Source organism: Bufo gargarizans, chromosome 8 (assembly GCF_014858855.1).
Source record: "Bufo gargarizans isolate SCDJY-AF-19 chromosome 8, ASM1485885v1, whole genome shotgun sequence".
Lineage (NCBI taxonomy): Eukaryota > Metazoa > Chordata > Amphibia > Anura > Bufonidae > Bufo > Bufo gargarizans.
In genome coordinates, this window is record NC_058087.1 from 73747629 (window position 1) to 73763663 (window position 16035).

General features: G+C 41.8%; 1 protein-coding gene across 5 annotated transcripts in view; it reads left to right on the forward strand.

Moving 5' to 3' along the window:
• Positions 1-16035, forward strand: part of CDK15 (cyclin dependent kinase 15) — a 225216-nt gene that overhangs the window by 173446 nt on the left and 35735 nt on the right. For 4 of the 5 annotated variants that reach the window (XM_044304650.1, XM_044304651.1, XM_044304649.1 and 1 more), the window contains one exon: positions 1623-1667. The exons of the other annotated variant lie outside the window; for it this stretch is intronic. In XM_044304650.1, coding sequence (XP_044160585.1) covers positions 1623-1667 — 45 coding nt within the window. The remainder of the gene's footprint in view (positions 1-1622; positions 1668-16035) is intronic. 5 annotated transcript variants of the gene reach the window in all.

Genomic DNA, 16035 nt, shown 5'->3' on the forward strand with positions numbered 1-16035 from the left:
CACTCTTGTAGTTTTCTTTAGGAAATGTAATTAAAAGTTCGATTTTATGTTTGCAAGAATGATTTAATACAATTTATACTCCAGATCTATGAGAAAATAAAATTCACTACCTCCTGATATTTGTTATGATTTCTAAAATTGTGATCAGAGTAACTGAAAGGGCCTATATAACTATGGGATTGTTTGTGTGTAAATGTTGGAAATACAGAGACTCTTGTTGCAATGACGTATAAACAGCCCTGGTGGTCACAAAGATTGGGCAGCTGCCTAGGAATAGGGGCAGCCACCAGCAGGTAACACCGCAAGGCCTACAGGTTCCTTTAAAGCTCGAGTGGTTTCTGGTGACACTTGTTGACTCATTCAGCCACTGCTTCTGAACCTTGCGGATCACACGCAGAAGTTGCAATTGTTTAATAGGGAGCTTGTCACTTTTGTCAGTGACCCTCCAGTGTTTCACATGCCATGCATGCAAGTATCTACCCTATTGAGAACCTCCCCGTGTGTAGGGGATTTCAAAGCATTTCAAAGATACAGCATATTATTCATGGATATGCTGTACCTTACTCCACACACATATATACTATACATTATGTATGTGTCATTACCATTTACCTTTTGGGTCATGCAGTCATTATACTCAGATACTAATCTACTTTAACCCCTTAAGGACCGGGCTCATTTTTACCTTCAGGACCAGGCCATTTTTTGCAAATCTGACCAGTGTCACTTTATGTGGTGATAACTTTAAAACGCTTTGACTTATCCAGGCCATTCTGAGATAGTTTTTTCGTCACATATTGTACTTCATGACACTGGTAAAATAGAGTAAAAAAGACCACACTGGTAAAATAGAGTAAAAAAAACCAAAACGTTTTTAAATAAAAAAATACCAAATTTGCCAAAAAATTTGAAAAATTTGCAAATTTCCAAGTTTCAATTTCTCTACTTCTATAATACATATTAATACCTACAATAATAGTTATTACTTTACATTTCCCATATATCTACTTCATGTTAGGATCATTTTGGGAATGACATTTTATTTTTGGGGGACGTTACAAGGCTTAGAAGTTTAGAAGTAAATCTTGAAATTTCTCAGAAATTTTCAAAAACCAACTTTCTAAGGACCAGTTCAGGTCTGAAGTCACTTTGTGAAGCTTACATAATAGAAACCACCAAAAAATGACCCCATTCTAGAAACTACACCTCTCAAGGTATTCAAAACTGATTTTACAAACGTTGTTAACCCTTTAGATGTTCCGCAAGAATTAATGAAAAATAGAGATACAATTTCATAATTTCCATTTTAATATTTAAATATATTTAGTTATTTATCAGCCATCATACTTGCCAACAGTCTGAATATAGTGGGGCAGTTATACAAGCCTCACCCCAGTGTGGATGTTTTGGGGCATTCTAGGTTGTTTTGGTGATGTCCTTGGTGGCCCCTGGTGTAGAGATTAAATGTCCAGATTTTTACTTTTTAAATGTTGGTAAGTATGAGCTCATACCTACATACTATAGAATGCAATACTTCATGAGAAATGATAGATCTAATGTTTACATGAAACTAAAAATCAGTTATAAGGTCTGTTGTCAAACACATTATATCCCTTCTTCAGACGACCATCATTTCCCTTAGAGAGCTTGCCACGGAACGTTGAAAGGTATAGACATCTTCATTGTTATTCAGACTTAAAGAGATATTCTGTTTTTCCTGATTACATGTACTTATTTAGCAGAATAGGATGTTGAACAATTTTCTAATTTATATCTATCTAAAATTTTGCTTGCAGACCTTTTTGGCCTCTTTCACATGAGCGAGCTTTCTGTGCGGGTGCAATGCGTAACCTGAACGCATAGCATTCACACTGAATCCTGACCCACTCATGTCAATGTGTCTGTGCTTTTTTTTTTCACGATCAGTTTTGCGTTGCTTAAAAAATGCAGCATATTTTATATTCTGTGTTTATCACGCAGCCCTGGCCCCATAGAAGTGAATGGGACTCCAGTGAAAAACGCATTGTATCCGGAAGCAAGTACGGATGCAATGCGTTTTTCACTGATGGTTGCTAAGAGATGTTGTTTGTAAACCTTCTGTTTTTTATCACACGCGTGAAAAACTGAACGCAGGCAAAACTGACTTGCTTGCAAAATGGTGCGAGTTTCACTGAATGCACCCTGAACGCATCCGGAGCCAATCTGTCACGCTGGTGTGAAAGGGGCCTTTTTTATTATATCCATACAGTAGCCTCTACCTAAAGGAAAAAAATGGTACGGCCCATTTTAGTCCTGTAAAAGGCATCCATAGGAGAGCTGGATAGGACTAAATATAGCGCCAGTCATGTAAGCAGTCATGTGACCCTCGCAAGTATCATGTGACCTGGCTTTTAGTTAAATGTGTTATCCCATGAATAATAAAAAAAATGAAAATCATACATAATCTAGTACATGACAACCTCTTTCTAACAAAGTCAGAACCAGCCCTGTACCTCACATGGATCCAGAGATCTCCCCAGTCATTCAGTTGTTCTGCTAGATTTATTTCAAGCTTGCAGTTTAGGGGACATGTCCTTTCTCAGGGGTGTATCCTTTCTGCTGCAGCTGCTGGCAGTTAAAGGATAGAACTGAGCATGTGCTTCCTTCTCAGTGAGCAGGACAGAGAAATTAGAAAAAGAGCAAACAGCAGGTGGCGCTATACAGATAGATTTCATTGAATAACTCAAAAGCCCTTTTAACCCCTTCTACCCCGGGCCAGTTTTCACCTTCCTGCCCAGGCCATTTTTTGCAAATCTGACATGTCACTTTATGTGGTAATAACTTTGGAACACTTTTATTTATCCAAGACATTCTGATTCTAAATCATAAATTTGAGTCAATATATTTCACTTATGAAAAAATCCCAAATTTACCAGAAATTTGGAAAGATTAGCAATTTTCAAAATTTCTATTTCTCTGCTTTAAAAACAGATAGTGAATAAGTAATACATATTTTGAGGTAACATTCCCCATATGTCTACTTTATGTTGGCATCATTTTGTAAATGTCATAAAAATTTTAGGATGTTAGAATTTTGGAAGCAATTCTTAAACTTTTTAAGAAAATTTCCAAAACCCACTTTTTAAGGACCAGTTCAGGTCTGAAGTCACTTTTAGTGATGGGCAGTATAGGCAATATTAGAATTTGTGATATTTTGCAAATTTTTTTGAGAATTCGTGATCTCTAGTCATTGTTTACTAGTGTTGAGCTAATATTCGAATCGTGAATTTTAATCGTGAACATCGTCACTTCGAGAATTCGCGAATATTTAAATATACTGCTATATATTTATATTCGCGAATAGTGTTGAATATTCTAATCGTGAATTTATCGCGAATATATTACATTGCCGATTTTCGCAATCAAGTAAACGAAGACTGGAGATCACGAATTCTTGAATTTGCAAGTTTATGGCAAATATTCGGCCAAAAAATTTGCAAAATATTGCGAATTCAAATATTGCCTATGCCGATCATCACTAGTAAACAATGACTGGAGATCATTGTTTACTTGATTATGAAAAAATTGGCAATGTAATATATTTGCAATAAATTCGCGATTAGAATGTTCAACACTATTTGCGAATACGAATATATAGCAGTATAGTCTTAATATTAGTGAATTCTTGAAGTGACGATATTCACGATTAAAATTCGCGATTTGAATATTCGCGCTCAATACTAGTCATTTTATGGGGATTACATAGTGAAACCCCTCCCCATAAATGATCCCATTGTAGAAAGTACACCCCTCAAGCCACTCAAAACTGATTTTGCAAACTTTGTTAACCCTTTAGGTGTTCCACAAGAATTAAAGGAAAATAGAGATGTAATTTAAAAATTTCACTTTTTTGGCAGATTTTCCATTTTAATAAAAAATTTTTTTTTAACGTATCGAGAGTTAACAGCCAAACAAAACTCAATATTTATTACCCTGATTCTGCGGTTTACAGAAACACCCCACATGTGGTTGTAAACTGATGTAAGGGAGCACTGTAGGCACAGAACAAAAGAAACGCCATATGGTTTTTGGAGGGCAGATTTTGCTGGACTGGTTTTAGATGCCATGTCCTATTTAAAGCCCACCTGATGCACCCTTACAGTAGAAACTCCCAAAAAGTGACCCCATTTTGGAAACTAGGGATAAGGTGCCAGTTTTATTGGTACTATTTTGGGGTACATATGATTTTTTAATGGCTCTATATTACGTTTTTTGTGAGGCAAGGTAACCAAAAAATTGCTTTTTTGGCACCGTTTTTCTTTTTTACAACATTCATCTGACAGGGTAGATCATGTGCTATTTTTAGCAGGTTGTTACGGACGCAATGATATCAAATATGTCTGCTCTCTTTCTTTCTTTCAGTTTTACATAATAAAGCATTTTTGAAAAAAATGTATGTTTGCAATATTTTTTTTTATTTTTCTGCCGCTCGTCTTGTGCAGGGGCTTGTTTTTTGCAGGAAGAGTTGATGGTTTTATTGGTACCATTTTCGCGTACATATTTTTTTGATCATTCATTATGACACATTATGGGGCAAGGTGACCAAAAAATTGGCAAAAAAATTGAGCAGATCATTTCGGATGTCGCAATACCTAATATGTACCGTATACTTTTTCTTATTTATTTATTTAAGTTTTACACAATAACAGCATTTTTTAAACCCAAAAAATGATGTTTTACTGTACCCATAGTCTGAGAGCCATAACTTTTTTATTTTTTGACAGATTGTCTTAGGTAGGATCAAATTTTTTGCGGGATGAGGTAATGGTTTGATTGGTACTTTTTTGGGGGGCATACGCCTTTTTGATCTCTTGGTGTTGCAATTTTTGTTATGTAAGGTAACAAAAAAAATGGATTTTTATATACAGTTTTTATTTTTTATTTTTTACAGTGTTCACCTGAAGGGTTAGGTAATGTGATATTTTTATAGAGCTGGTTGTTATGGACGCGGCGATACCTAATATGTATACTTTTTTAAATTAATTTCAATTTAACACTAATAGCATATTCGAAACAAAAATAATGTTTTAGTGTCTCATGTTCTGAGAGCTATATTTTTTTATTTTTTTTTGCGATTTTCTCATGTAGGGGCTAATTTTTTGTGGGATGAGGTGACTATTTTATTGGTATCCTTTTGTGGGACATACACCTTTTGTGGGACATACACCTTTTGATCTGCAATGATTGTGATGTTGGTTCTCGGCAACCACTTACTTTTAACTTATAAATGACAGACCACTGAAATCAACTCACCTGTCTCTACTTTATGCTGCCATTAGTATGGGCAGCATAAATTTGATGACAGGTTGTAACGGATCTCCTGGCACCCCGACCAGGTACCTCCGTCGAATGATGCTCCTAGTGCTTCCCGAGGACTCCAAGCACTCCACTTGACACCGTACGCACTGCAGACCCCACAAACCGCCAAAGCTTGGTTGAGGTCTCACCGTCTCCTACCCACCCTGGACCTATGACAAGGCTCCAGGCTCCAGTGGGTGAACCTCTCATACATCCAGAGAGCAGGAACAGCTCTTATAAGAGCTAGTTGTTATACCAGGGGAGTATAGCAAATCTTCAGCGTATAGCAATCCCCCAGTGTCGATCAGTTACCCAAACACCAGCCTCAACATGGTAAAGGGTAAAACAGGTACTCTTTTTATTGAGGGCTACCCGCCTGTATTTATGCAGGTCCCCATCTGGTGGACACTCCCCTAGGGGACCAGATGGAAGACTGTGACACAGGACAGATATGCAGCTATTCAGGATACAGAGACACAACACATACCACTGCTGCTATCAATGTAACGGATCTCCTGGCACCCCGACCGGGTACCTCCGTTGAATGATGCTCCTAGTGCTTCCCGAGGACTCCAAGCACTCCACTTGACACCGTAAGCGCTGCAGACCCCACGAACCGCCGAAGCTTGGTTGAGGTCTCACCGTCTCCTACCCACCCTGGACCTACGACAAGGCTCCAGGCTCCAGTGGGTGAACCTCTCCTACATCCAGAGAGGTGGAACAGCTCTTACAAGAGCTAGTAGTTATGCCAGGGGAGTATAGCAAATCTTCAGCGTATAACAATCCCCCAGTGTCGATCAGTTACCCAAACACCAGCCTCAACATGGTAAAGGGTAAAACAGGAACTCTTTATTGAGGGCTACCCGCCCGTATTTATGCAGGTCCCCATCTGGTGGACACGCCCCTAGGGGACCAGAAGGAAGACTGTGACACAGGACAGATATGCAGCAATTCAGGCTACAAAGACACAATACATCCCCACAATGCATCATGGTTTCCTCCTCTCTGCCCTGGAGACAACCGAGGAGCAATTCAATTATCTCTCAGGACAAGGGGGAAATCGCCAATACACATGTGGAGACAACAGGACAGAAATCACCATTTAAACATACAATGTCACAACCCTTACAGTAAACACAGATATTTAACATATCCCCAGATAGCTCAAGTCTGAGTGCATATTATTAGGTGAATGGCACTCAGACTACACGAATACACTAAAATTAGCTATCTGGGTACCCTCACATAACATACAATACAATTCCAAAGACAGAAAAATACATGAACTTATATAACTATGCCGCTATTGCATAAAACCGGTGCATACAACATGGGACCATAATCACATGGTAAGAGGCTGGCAAGTAGGGGAGGGGAGTTTGTCACACAGGTTCTCTTTAAAGAGGACCTTTCACTTGTATAAACTATGTGAACTGAGTATGCTGCCATGCCATATAGAGCGGCGCCCGGGGATCTCACTGCACTTACTATTATCCCCGGGCGCTGCTCCGTTCTCCCATTATAGGCTCCGGTACCTTTGCTCCTTAAGTTATAGTAGGCGGGTCTTCCCTTGTCCTGTGGGCGTCTCCTTCTCCTAGGCTGCCTTCTCCTGGGAGAAAAAAAACTCCCAGGCTGTGAGCTGTGCGCTGCGATTGGCCAGCGCTGCAGCCTAGGAGAAGGAGACGTCCACAGGACAAGGGAAGACCTGCCTACTATAACTTAAGGAGCAAAGGTACCGGAGCCTATAACGGGAGAACGGAGCGGCGCCCAGGGATAATAGTAAGTGCAGTGAGATCCCCGGGCGCCGCTCTATATGGCAGCATACTCAGTTCACATAGTTTATACAAGTGAAAGGTCCTCTTTAAAGCTGACCTACAGCAGTGAAGAAAAATGGCTGGTTTGTTATGGAAACCTGGAGTAAAACGGTATGTATGTGGAGACTAACGGCCTGTGAGCTTCTATCGGCTGATAAGGGTAATGTGACCAAGCTTCTATTGGCTAATGCATTTTTTGGGAATATCTCAGGAATGGTATGTCCTAGAGAGCTGAGACCTGGTCTATAACCTTCCTAGACACCTGATGTACCTGTGTGCCAAATTTCATGATTGTAAATGCAACGGTGGGGATTCCTTTAGCAGACATACATACATACACACACACATACACTCAACTTTATATATTAGATATGTAAAAAAAATAAAAACTGGAATACCCCTTTAAATCTCCCCTGATACCTATCTCATACATTATGCTTTTTGTTGCTCTGTAGTTCTGACATCAGGTCTAGGGATTCGCATAAAACTTTGTTCTAATGGCATTGGCGAAGACACAGCCACCTAATCCTATCTGAGGGGTCTGTAACACAAGAAGGTGAAAGTACATATCGTGGGGTGTGTATGTGTATTAGACAGAAGGTAGGGATATGTATCTTGTGTAGTTTGGGTATTAGGGAGAGTAAGGGGTATATATCTAGTGCTGATACACGTGTAGGTGAAGAGCGGCTCTGTATCAGCACTAGAAATATACCCCTTACTCTCCCTAATACCCAAACTACACAAGATACATATCCCTACCTTCTGTCTAATACACATACACACCCCACGATATGTACTTTCATCTTCTTGTGTTACAGACCCCTCAGATAGGATTAGGTGGCTTTTCTCCCAAGCGAGAACAGAAAGCCTTCCAGAATCTGGAAACAAACTGTGTGCCCCTATCAGAGACTATGTCTGAAGGAATACCATGCAATTTGACAATGTGATCAATAAATGCCTGCGCCAGCGTCTTAGCATTGGGCAAGCCAGGAAAAGGAATGAAATGCACCATTTTGCTAAAACGGTCCACCACCACCAGAATCACAGTCTTCCCCGAGGAATGAGGCAGGTCCGTTATGAAGTCCATGGACAGATGTGTCCAAGGACGGGAAGGAATGGGTAATGGAAGGAGAGGACCTGATGGCCGTGAATGAGGGACTTTGGTACGAGCGCAGGTCTCGCAGGCTGCCACAAAACCCTCAACCGACTTACGAAGCGCCAGCCACCAGAATTTTTGAGCGATGAGATCCACTGTGGCTCTTGCCCCCGGGTGCCCAGCAAGGACAGTATCGTGGTGCTCCTTAAAAATCTTGTGTCTTAAAGCGAGAGGCACAAACAACCTCCCAGGAGGACAAAGATCAGGAGCCTCTGACTGGGCTACCTGAACCTCTGCCTCCAATTCAGGATAAAGAGCAGAGACCACCACACCTTCAGCCAAAATGGGACCCGGGTCTTCAAAATTCCCACCTCCCGGAAAACAACATGACAGGGCATCCGCCTTCACATTCTTAACCCCAGGGCGGAACGTGACAACAAAATTAAACCTTGAAAAGAACAAAGACCATCTGGCCTGTCTCGGGTTCAGACGCTTGGCTGACTCCAAGTAGGCCAGATTCTTATGGTCAGTAAACACGGTAATAGGGTGTCTGGCTCCCTCTAGCCAATGGCGCCATTCCTCAAAAGCTAACTTGATGGCAAACAACTCCCTATCTCCCACATCGTCATTTCTCTCTGCGGAGGAGAGTTTCTTTGAGAAAAAGGCACACGGTCGCCATTTGGCAGGAGAGGGACCCTGAGACAAGACCGCACCCACACCCACACCCACACCCACCTTAGAAGCATCAACCTCAACTATGAAGGGTAGAGAAATATCAGGTTGTACCAAGATGGGAGCGGAAGCAAAACTCTCCTTGATATTAGAAAAGGCCTTACGCGCCTCTACCGACCAGGAGAAAAAATCTACCCCCTTTCTAGTCATATCAGTGAGTGGTTTAACAACAGAGGAATAATTCAAAATAAACTTCCTGTAATAATTGGAAAAACCCCAAAAACGCATCAGCGCCTTCTGATTCTCAGGAAGATCCCACTCAAGCACAGCGCGGACCTTCTCGGGGTCCATGCGAAAACCAGAAGCGGAGAGAAGAAACCCCAGAAATTGAATTTCTGGAACCGCAAACACACATTTTTCCAGTTTAGTGTACAATTTATTCTCCCGCAGGATGAGCAAGACCTGGCGTAAGTGTTCCTTATGAGTTTTGAAATCAGGAGAAAAAATCAAAATGTCATCTAGATACACTAATACAAATTTCCCCATTAAATGATAAAAAATGCTGTTCACAAAATGCTGAAAGACGGCTGGAGCATTCATCAAACAAAAAGGCATGACCAAATTCTCAAAATGGCCCTCAGGGGTATTGAAGGCCGTCTTCCATTCGTCTCCTGACCCTGACCAGGTTGTTAGCCCCTCTTATAACCAACTTTGAAAAAACTTTAGCCCCAACAATCTGGTTAAACAGGTCCGGGATCAGAGGAAGCGGATAAGGGTCACGAATTGTGATACTGTTCAGCTCCCTGAAATCCAGACATGGTCTTGAAGAACCATCTTTTTTCTTAACAAAGAAAAAAACAGCGGCAACAGGTGACTTCGAGGGACGTATGTGTCCCTTTCTCAGACTCTCAGAGATATAAGCACGCATAGCGACCCTTTCAGGTTGGGAGAGATTGTATAAACGAGATTTAGGCAGCTTGGCGCCTGGGGTGAGATTAATAGGGCAATCGTACTCCCTGTGAGGGGGCAAGTCCTGAACACCACTCTCAGAGAACACATCCGAAAATTCAGAGAGAAAAGATGGTACAGTCTTAGTAGAAACCTCAGAAATAGATGTCGTGAGGCAATTCTCTCTGCAAAAGTCACTCCAAGCATTTATTTGCCTTGCTTGCCAATCAATGGTGGGGTTATGTTTAGTGAGCCAGGGTAGCCCCAACACTAGAGGAGTAGGCAACCTGCTTAGGACGAAACATGACACATCCTCAACATGAGTATCACTCACAATCAAACGGATATTGTGAACTATGCCCTTTAACGATTTATGAGACAGTGGAACGGAATCAATAGCAAAAACAGGTATCTCCAAGTGCATACCTGGAAACCATGAGTTATAGCAAATTGATTGTCAATGAGATTGACAGCTGCTCCACTATCTACAAAAATCTCACAAAAAAATGTCTTGCTCTCTAGCGCCACCCTGGCAGGTAGGACAAAACGGGCACTACAAGCAAACGGAAAACCTTCAATTTCCGCATCAACCTTGCCAATAGTAACAGATGGAACATTTTTAGAGGATTTTTTTCTTTTTGTTACTTTATTACTCTCAAAAAACTGCCTGAATCTCCTAGAGGGACAAACATTTGCCAAATGATTTATACCTCCACAACAGAAACAAACCTTCCTATGAGGGCTGAATCTTCTATTGTCAGAGGCAATCAAACCCAGCTGCATGGGCTCCTGCTCAGAAGGGATTGAGAGCGACTGAGACCCCTGTGCACTGAATGAGACCGCCGCACTGTCCTTGGACTGAGTATGACAGGAAGGAGTGATCTCTCCTCTCTCTCTAAGACGCCTGTCAGACCGAACGGCCCGAGACATGGCAGAGTCCAAGGAGGTAGGTCTCTCATGAAAGGCAAATGCATCTTTCAATCCCTCTGAAAGACCATGGCAAAATTGACTTCGGAGTGCAGCATCATTCCAACCAGTATCAGCTGCCCATCTCCGAAATTCTGAACAGTATATCTGTGCGGACTGTTTACCCTGGCATAAAAGACGTAGTCTAGACTCAGCCAGAGCAATACGATCCGGATAATCATATATCTGACCCAGGGCTAAAAAAAATTCATCCACTGAACGGAGGGGCCGTGCCCCCACCGGCAGCAAAAAGGCCCAGGACTGAGCGTTATCCCTGAGCAGCGAGATGATGATCCCCACCCTCTGCTCCTCATCACCAGAGGAATGGGGAAGTAGGTGAAAATGGAGTTTGCAAGCCTCTCTAAAACGAACAAAATTCTCACTACCCCCGGAGAACGTATCCAGGAGCGAGAGCTTAGGCTCAGAACAAACTCCATGAATGCAAGCTGAACCGGTCACCTGAAACTGAGAAACAGTCTTACGGAGATCTGCTACCTCCAATGAAAGACCCTGCATGTGTTCAGTCAAAAGTGAAACCGGATCCAAGCTTGAGACGGTTTTGGCGGTTTATAATGTCACGGAAGGTGTACAGAAAACTAGAAGACACAAAATGAAGATCCGACTGACTGGATCCAAAACTAAGGAACAAAAGGGAGAGCCCTGCAACAGACCTGGCTCTCTCCCTAACTGCTCAGCCTATGCAAAAATCTCAATGGTAGATGATCGCATATCCTCGTACCTCGACTGTATAACACCTGAACACCCTATAATAGTGAGGGGACACGACCACCGGCTCCCTACACTTGATACGGAGGGATTCAGGGTCACCTAGGATCCAGCAAACAGGAAAACACAAATGAATGAACAAAACTTATCTGTAGAAGACTCAGTAGTAGCATCAGCATGCACACACTCCAGGAAGTTGTAGAAACCGCAAAGTGATGCAGTATAGGAAGGGATTTAAAGGGATGCAATCAGTGCAACTACATGACAGCTGAGAGAGGCTAACGAGATGAGAAAACGAAAGCAAAACAAAAGGAACCTCAAGGAGGAGGTTCTGAAGGACGTCTGTCAGAGCTTCTCAGATGTCTGGTGGTGACAGGTACTCATTGGAATTTGGGCCCCTTTGCGCATCTTGGCTGCAAAAAAGTGTCACACATGTGGTATCGCTGTACTCAGGAGAAGTAGGGCAATGTGTTTTGGTGTGTATTTTTCATATACCCATGCTGGGTGAGAGAAATATCTCTGTAAAATGACAACTTTGTATAAAAAAATGGGAAAAGTTGTCTTTTACAGAGATATTTATCTCACCCAGCATGGGTATATGTAAAAATACACCCCAAAACACATTGCCCTTCTTCTTCTGAGTACGGCGATACCACATGTGTGACACTTTTTTGCAGCCTAGGTGCGCAAAGGGGCCCAAATTCCAATGAGTACCTTTTAGGAGGGCATTTTTAGACATTTGGATTCCAGACTTCTTCTCACGCTTTAGGGTCCCTAAAATGCCAGGGCAGTATAAATAGTCCACATGTGACCCCATTTTGGAAAGAAGACACCCCAAGGTATTCTGTGAGGGGCATGGCGAGTTCATGTAAAATTTTATTTTTTATCACAAGTTAGTGGAATATGAGACTTTGTAAGAAAAAAATAATCATTTTCCGCTAACTTGTGCCAAAAAAAAAAAAACTTCTATGAACTCGCCATGCCCCTCACAGAATACCTTGGGGTGTCTTCTTTCTAAAATGGGGTCACTTGTGGAGTATTTATACTGCCCTGGCATTTTAGGGGCCCTAAAGCGTGAGAAGAAGTCTGGATTCCAAATGTCTAAAAAATGTCTGTAAAAAGTTGTCATTTACAGAGATATTTCTCACACACAGTATGGGTATATGTAAAAATACACCCCAAAACACATTGCCCTACTACTCCTGAGTACCACTTTTTTGTAAACGCTATAACTTTTACCCAAACCAATAAATATACACTTATTGCATTTTTTTTAATCAAAGACATGTAGAACAATAAATTTAGAGAAAAATGTATATAGAAATGTAGTTTTATTTGAAAAATTTTACAACAGAAAGTGAAAAATGTCATTTTTTGGCAAAAATTTCGGTCATTTTCGAATAATATAAAAAAAAGTAAAAATGTCAGCAGCAATGAAATACCACCAAATGAAAGCTCTATTAGTGAGAAGAATAGAAGGTAAAATTAATTTGGGTGGTAAGTAGTATGACCGAACAATAAACCGTGAAAGTAGTGTAGTGCAGAATTGTAAAAAGTGGTCTGGTCATTAAGGGGGTTTAAGCTAGGGGGGCTGAGGTGGTTAACATTAGTTAATATAAGAAAAACCTTTAGATGCTTAAAGGTTACCTTGGGTTCCTTTGTGACCTCTTGGACTCTTACTGCCGTACTCTTGGCATCTTGGTCGATCACTCCTTCTCGGGGTCCATGCGAAAACCAGAAGCGGAGAGAAGAAACCCCAGAAATTGAATTTCTGGAACCGCAAACACACATTTTTCCAGTTTAGTGTACAATTTATTCTCCCGCAGGATGAGCAAGACCTGGCGTAAGTGTTCCTTATGAGTTTTGAAATCAGGAGAAAAAATCAAAATGTCATCTAGATACACTAATACAAATTTCCCCATTAAATGATAAAAAATGCTGTTCACAAAATGCTGAAAGACGGCTGGAGCATTCATCAAACAAAAAGGCATGACCAAATTCTCAAAATGGCCCTCAGGGGTATTGAAGGCCGTCTTCCATTCGTCTCCTGACCCTGACCAGGTTGTTAGCCCCTCTTATATCCAACTTTGAAAAAACTTTAGCCCCAACAATCTGGTTAAACAGGTCCGGGATCAGAGGAAGCGGATAAGGGTCACGAATTGTGATACTGTTCAGCTCCCTGAAATCCAGACATGGTCTTGAAGAACCATCTTTTTTCTTAACAAAGAAAAAAACAGCGGCAACAGGTGACTTCGAGGGACGTATGTGTCCCTTTCTCAGACTCTCAGAGATATAAGCACGCATAGCGACCCTTTCAGGTTGGGAGAGATTGTATAAACGAGATTTAGGCAGCTTGGCGCCTGGGGTGAGATTAATAGGGCAATCATACTCCCTGTGAGGGGGCAAGTCCTGAACACCACTCTCAGAGAACACATCCGAAAATTCAGAGAGAAAAGATGGTACAGTCTTAGTAGAAACCTCAGAAATAGATGTTGTGAGGCAATTCTCTCTGCAAAAGTCACTCCAAGCATTTATTTGCCTTGCTTGCCAATCAATGGTGGGGTTATGTTTAGTGAGCCAGGGTAGCCCCAACACTAGAGGAGTAGGCAACCTGCTTAGGACGAAACATGACACATCCTCAACATGAGTATCACTCACAATCAAACGGATATTGTGAACTATGCCCTTTAACGATTTCTGAGAAAGTGGAACGGAATCAATAGCAAAAACAGGTATCTCCAAGTGCATACCTGGAAACCATGAGTTATAGCAAATTGATTGTCAATGAGATTGACAGCTGCTCCACTATCTACAAAAATCTCACAAAAAAAATGTCTTGCTCTCTAGCGCCACCCTGGCAGGTAGGACAAAACGGGCACTACAAGCAAACGGAAAACCTTCAATTTCCGCATCAACCTTGCCAATAGTAACAGATGGAACGTTTTTAGAGGATTTTTTTCTTTTTGTTACTTTATTACTCTCAAAAAACTGCCTGAATCTCCTAGAGGGACAAACATTTGCCAAATGATTTATACCTCCACAACAGAAACAAACCTTCCTATGAGGGCTGAATCTTCTATTGTCAGAGGCAATCAAACCCAGCTGCATGGGCTCCTGCTCAGAAGGGATTGAGAGCGACTGAGACCCCTGTGCACTGAATGAGACCGCTGCACTGTCCTTGGACTGAGTATGACAGGAAGGAGTGATCTCTCCTCTCTCTCTAAGACGCCTGTCAGACCGAACGGCCCGAGACATGGCAGAGTCCAAGGAGGTAGGTCTCTCATGAAAGGCAAATGCATCTTTCAATCCCTCTGAAAGACCATGGCAAAATTGACTTCGGAGTGCAGCATCATTCCAACCAGTATCAGCTGCCCATCTGGATCCAAAACTAAGGAACAAAAGGGAGAGCCCTGCAACAGACCTGGCTCTCTCCCTAACTGCTCAGCCTATGCAAAAATCTCAATGGTAGATGATCGCATATCCTCGTACCTCGACTGTATAACACCTGAACACCCTATAATAGTGAGGGGACACGACCACCGGCTCCCTACACTTGATACGGAGGGAGTCAGGGTCACCTAGGATCCAGCAAACAGGAAAACACAAATGAATGAACAAAACTTATCTGTAGAAGACTCAGTAGTAGCATCAGCATGCACACACTCCAGGAAGTTGTAGAAACCGCAAAGTGATGCAGTATAGGAAGGGATTTAAAGGGATGCAATCAGTGCAACTACATGACAGCTGAGAGAGGCTAACGAGATGAGAAAACGAAAGCAAAACAAAAGGAACCTCAAGGAGGAGGTTCTGAAGGACGTCTGTCAGAGCTTCTCAGATGTCTGGTGGTGACAGGTACTCATTGGAATTTGGGCCCCTTTGCGCATCTTGGCTGCAAAAAAGTGTCACACATGTGGTATCGCTGTACTCAGGAGAAGTAGGGCAATGTGTTTTGGTGTGTATTTTTCATATACCCATGCTGGGTGAGAGAAATATCTCTGTAAAATGACAACTTTGTATAAAAAAATGGGAAAAGTTGTCTTTTACAGAGATATTTATCTCACCCAGCATGGGTATATGTAAAAATACACCCCAAAACACATTGCCCTTCTTCTTCTGAGTACGGCGATACCACATGTGTGACACTTTTTTGCAGCCTAGGTGCGCAAAGGGGCCCAAATTCCAATGAGTACCTTTTAGGAGGGCATTTTTAGACATTTGGATTCCAGACTTCTTCTCACGCTTTAGGGTCCCTAAAATGCCAGGGCAGTATAAATAGTCCACATGTGACCCCATTTTGGAAAGAAGACACCCCAAGGTATTCTGTGAGGGGCATGGCGAGTTCATGTAAAATTTTATTTTTTATCACAAGTTAGTGGAATATGAGACTTTGTAAGAAAAAAATAATCATTTTCCGCTAACTTGTGCCAAAAAAAAAAAACCTTCTATGAACTCGCCATGCCCCTCACAGAATACCTT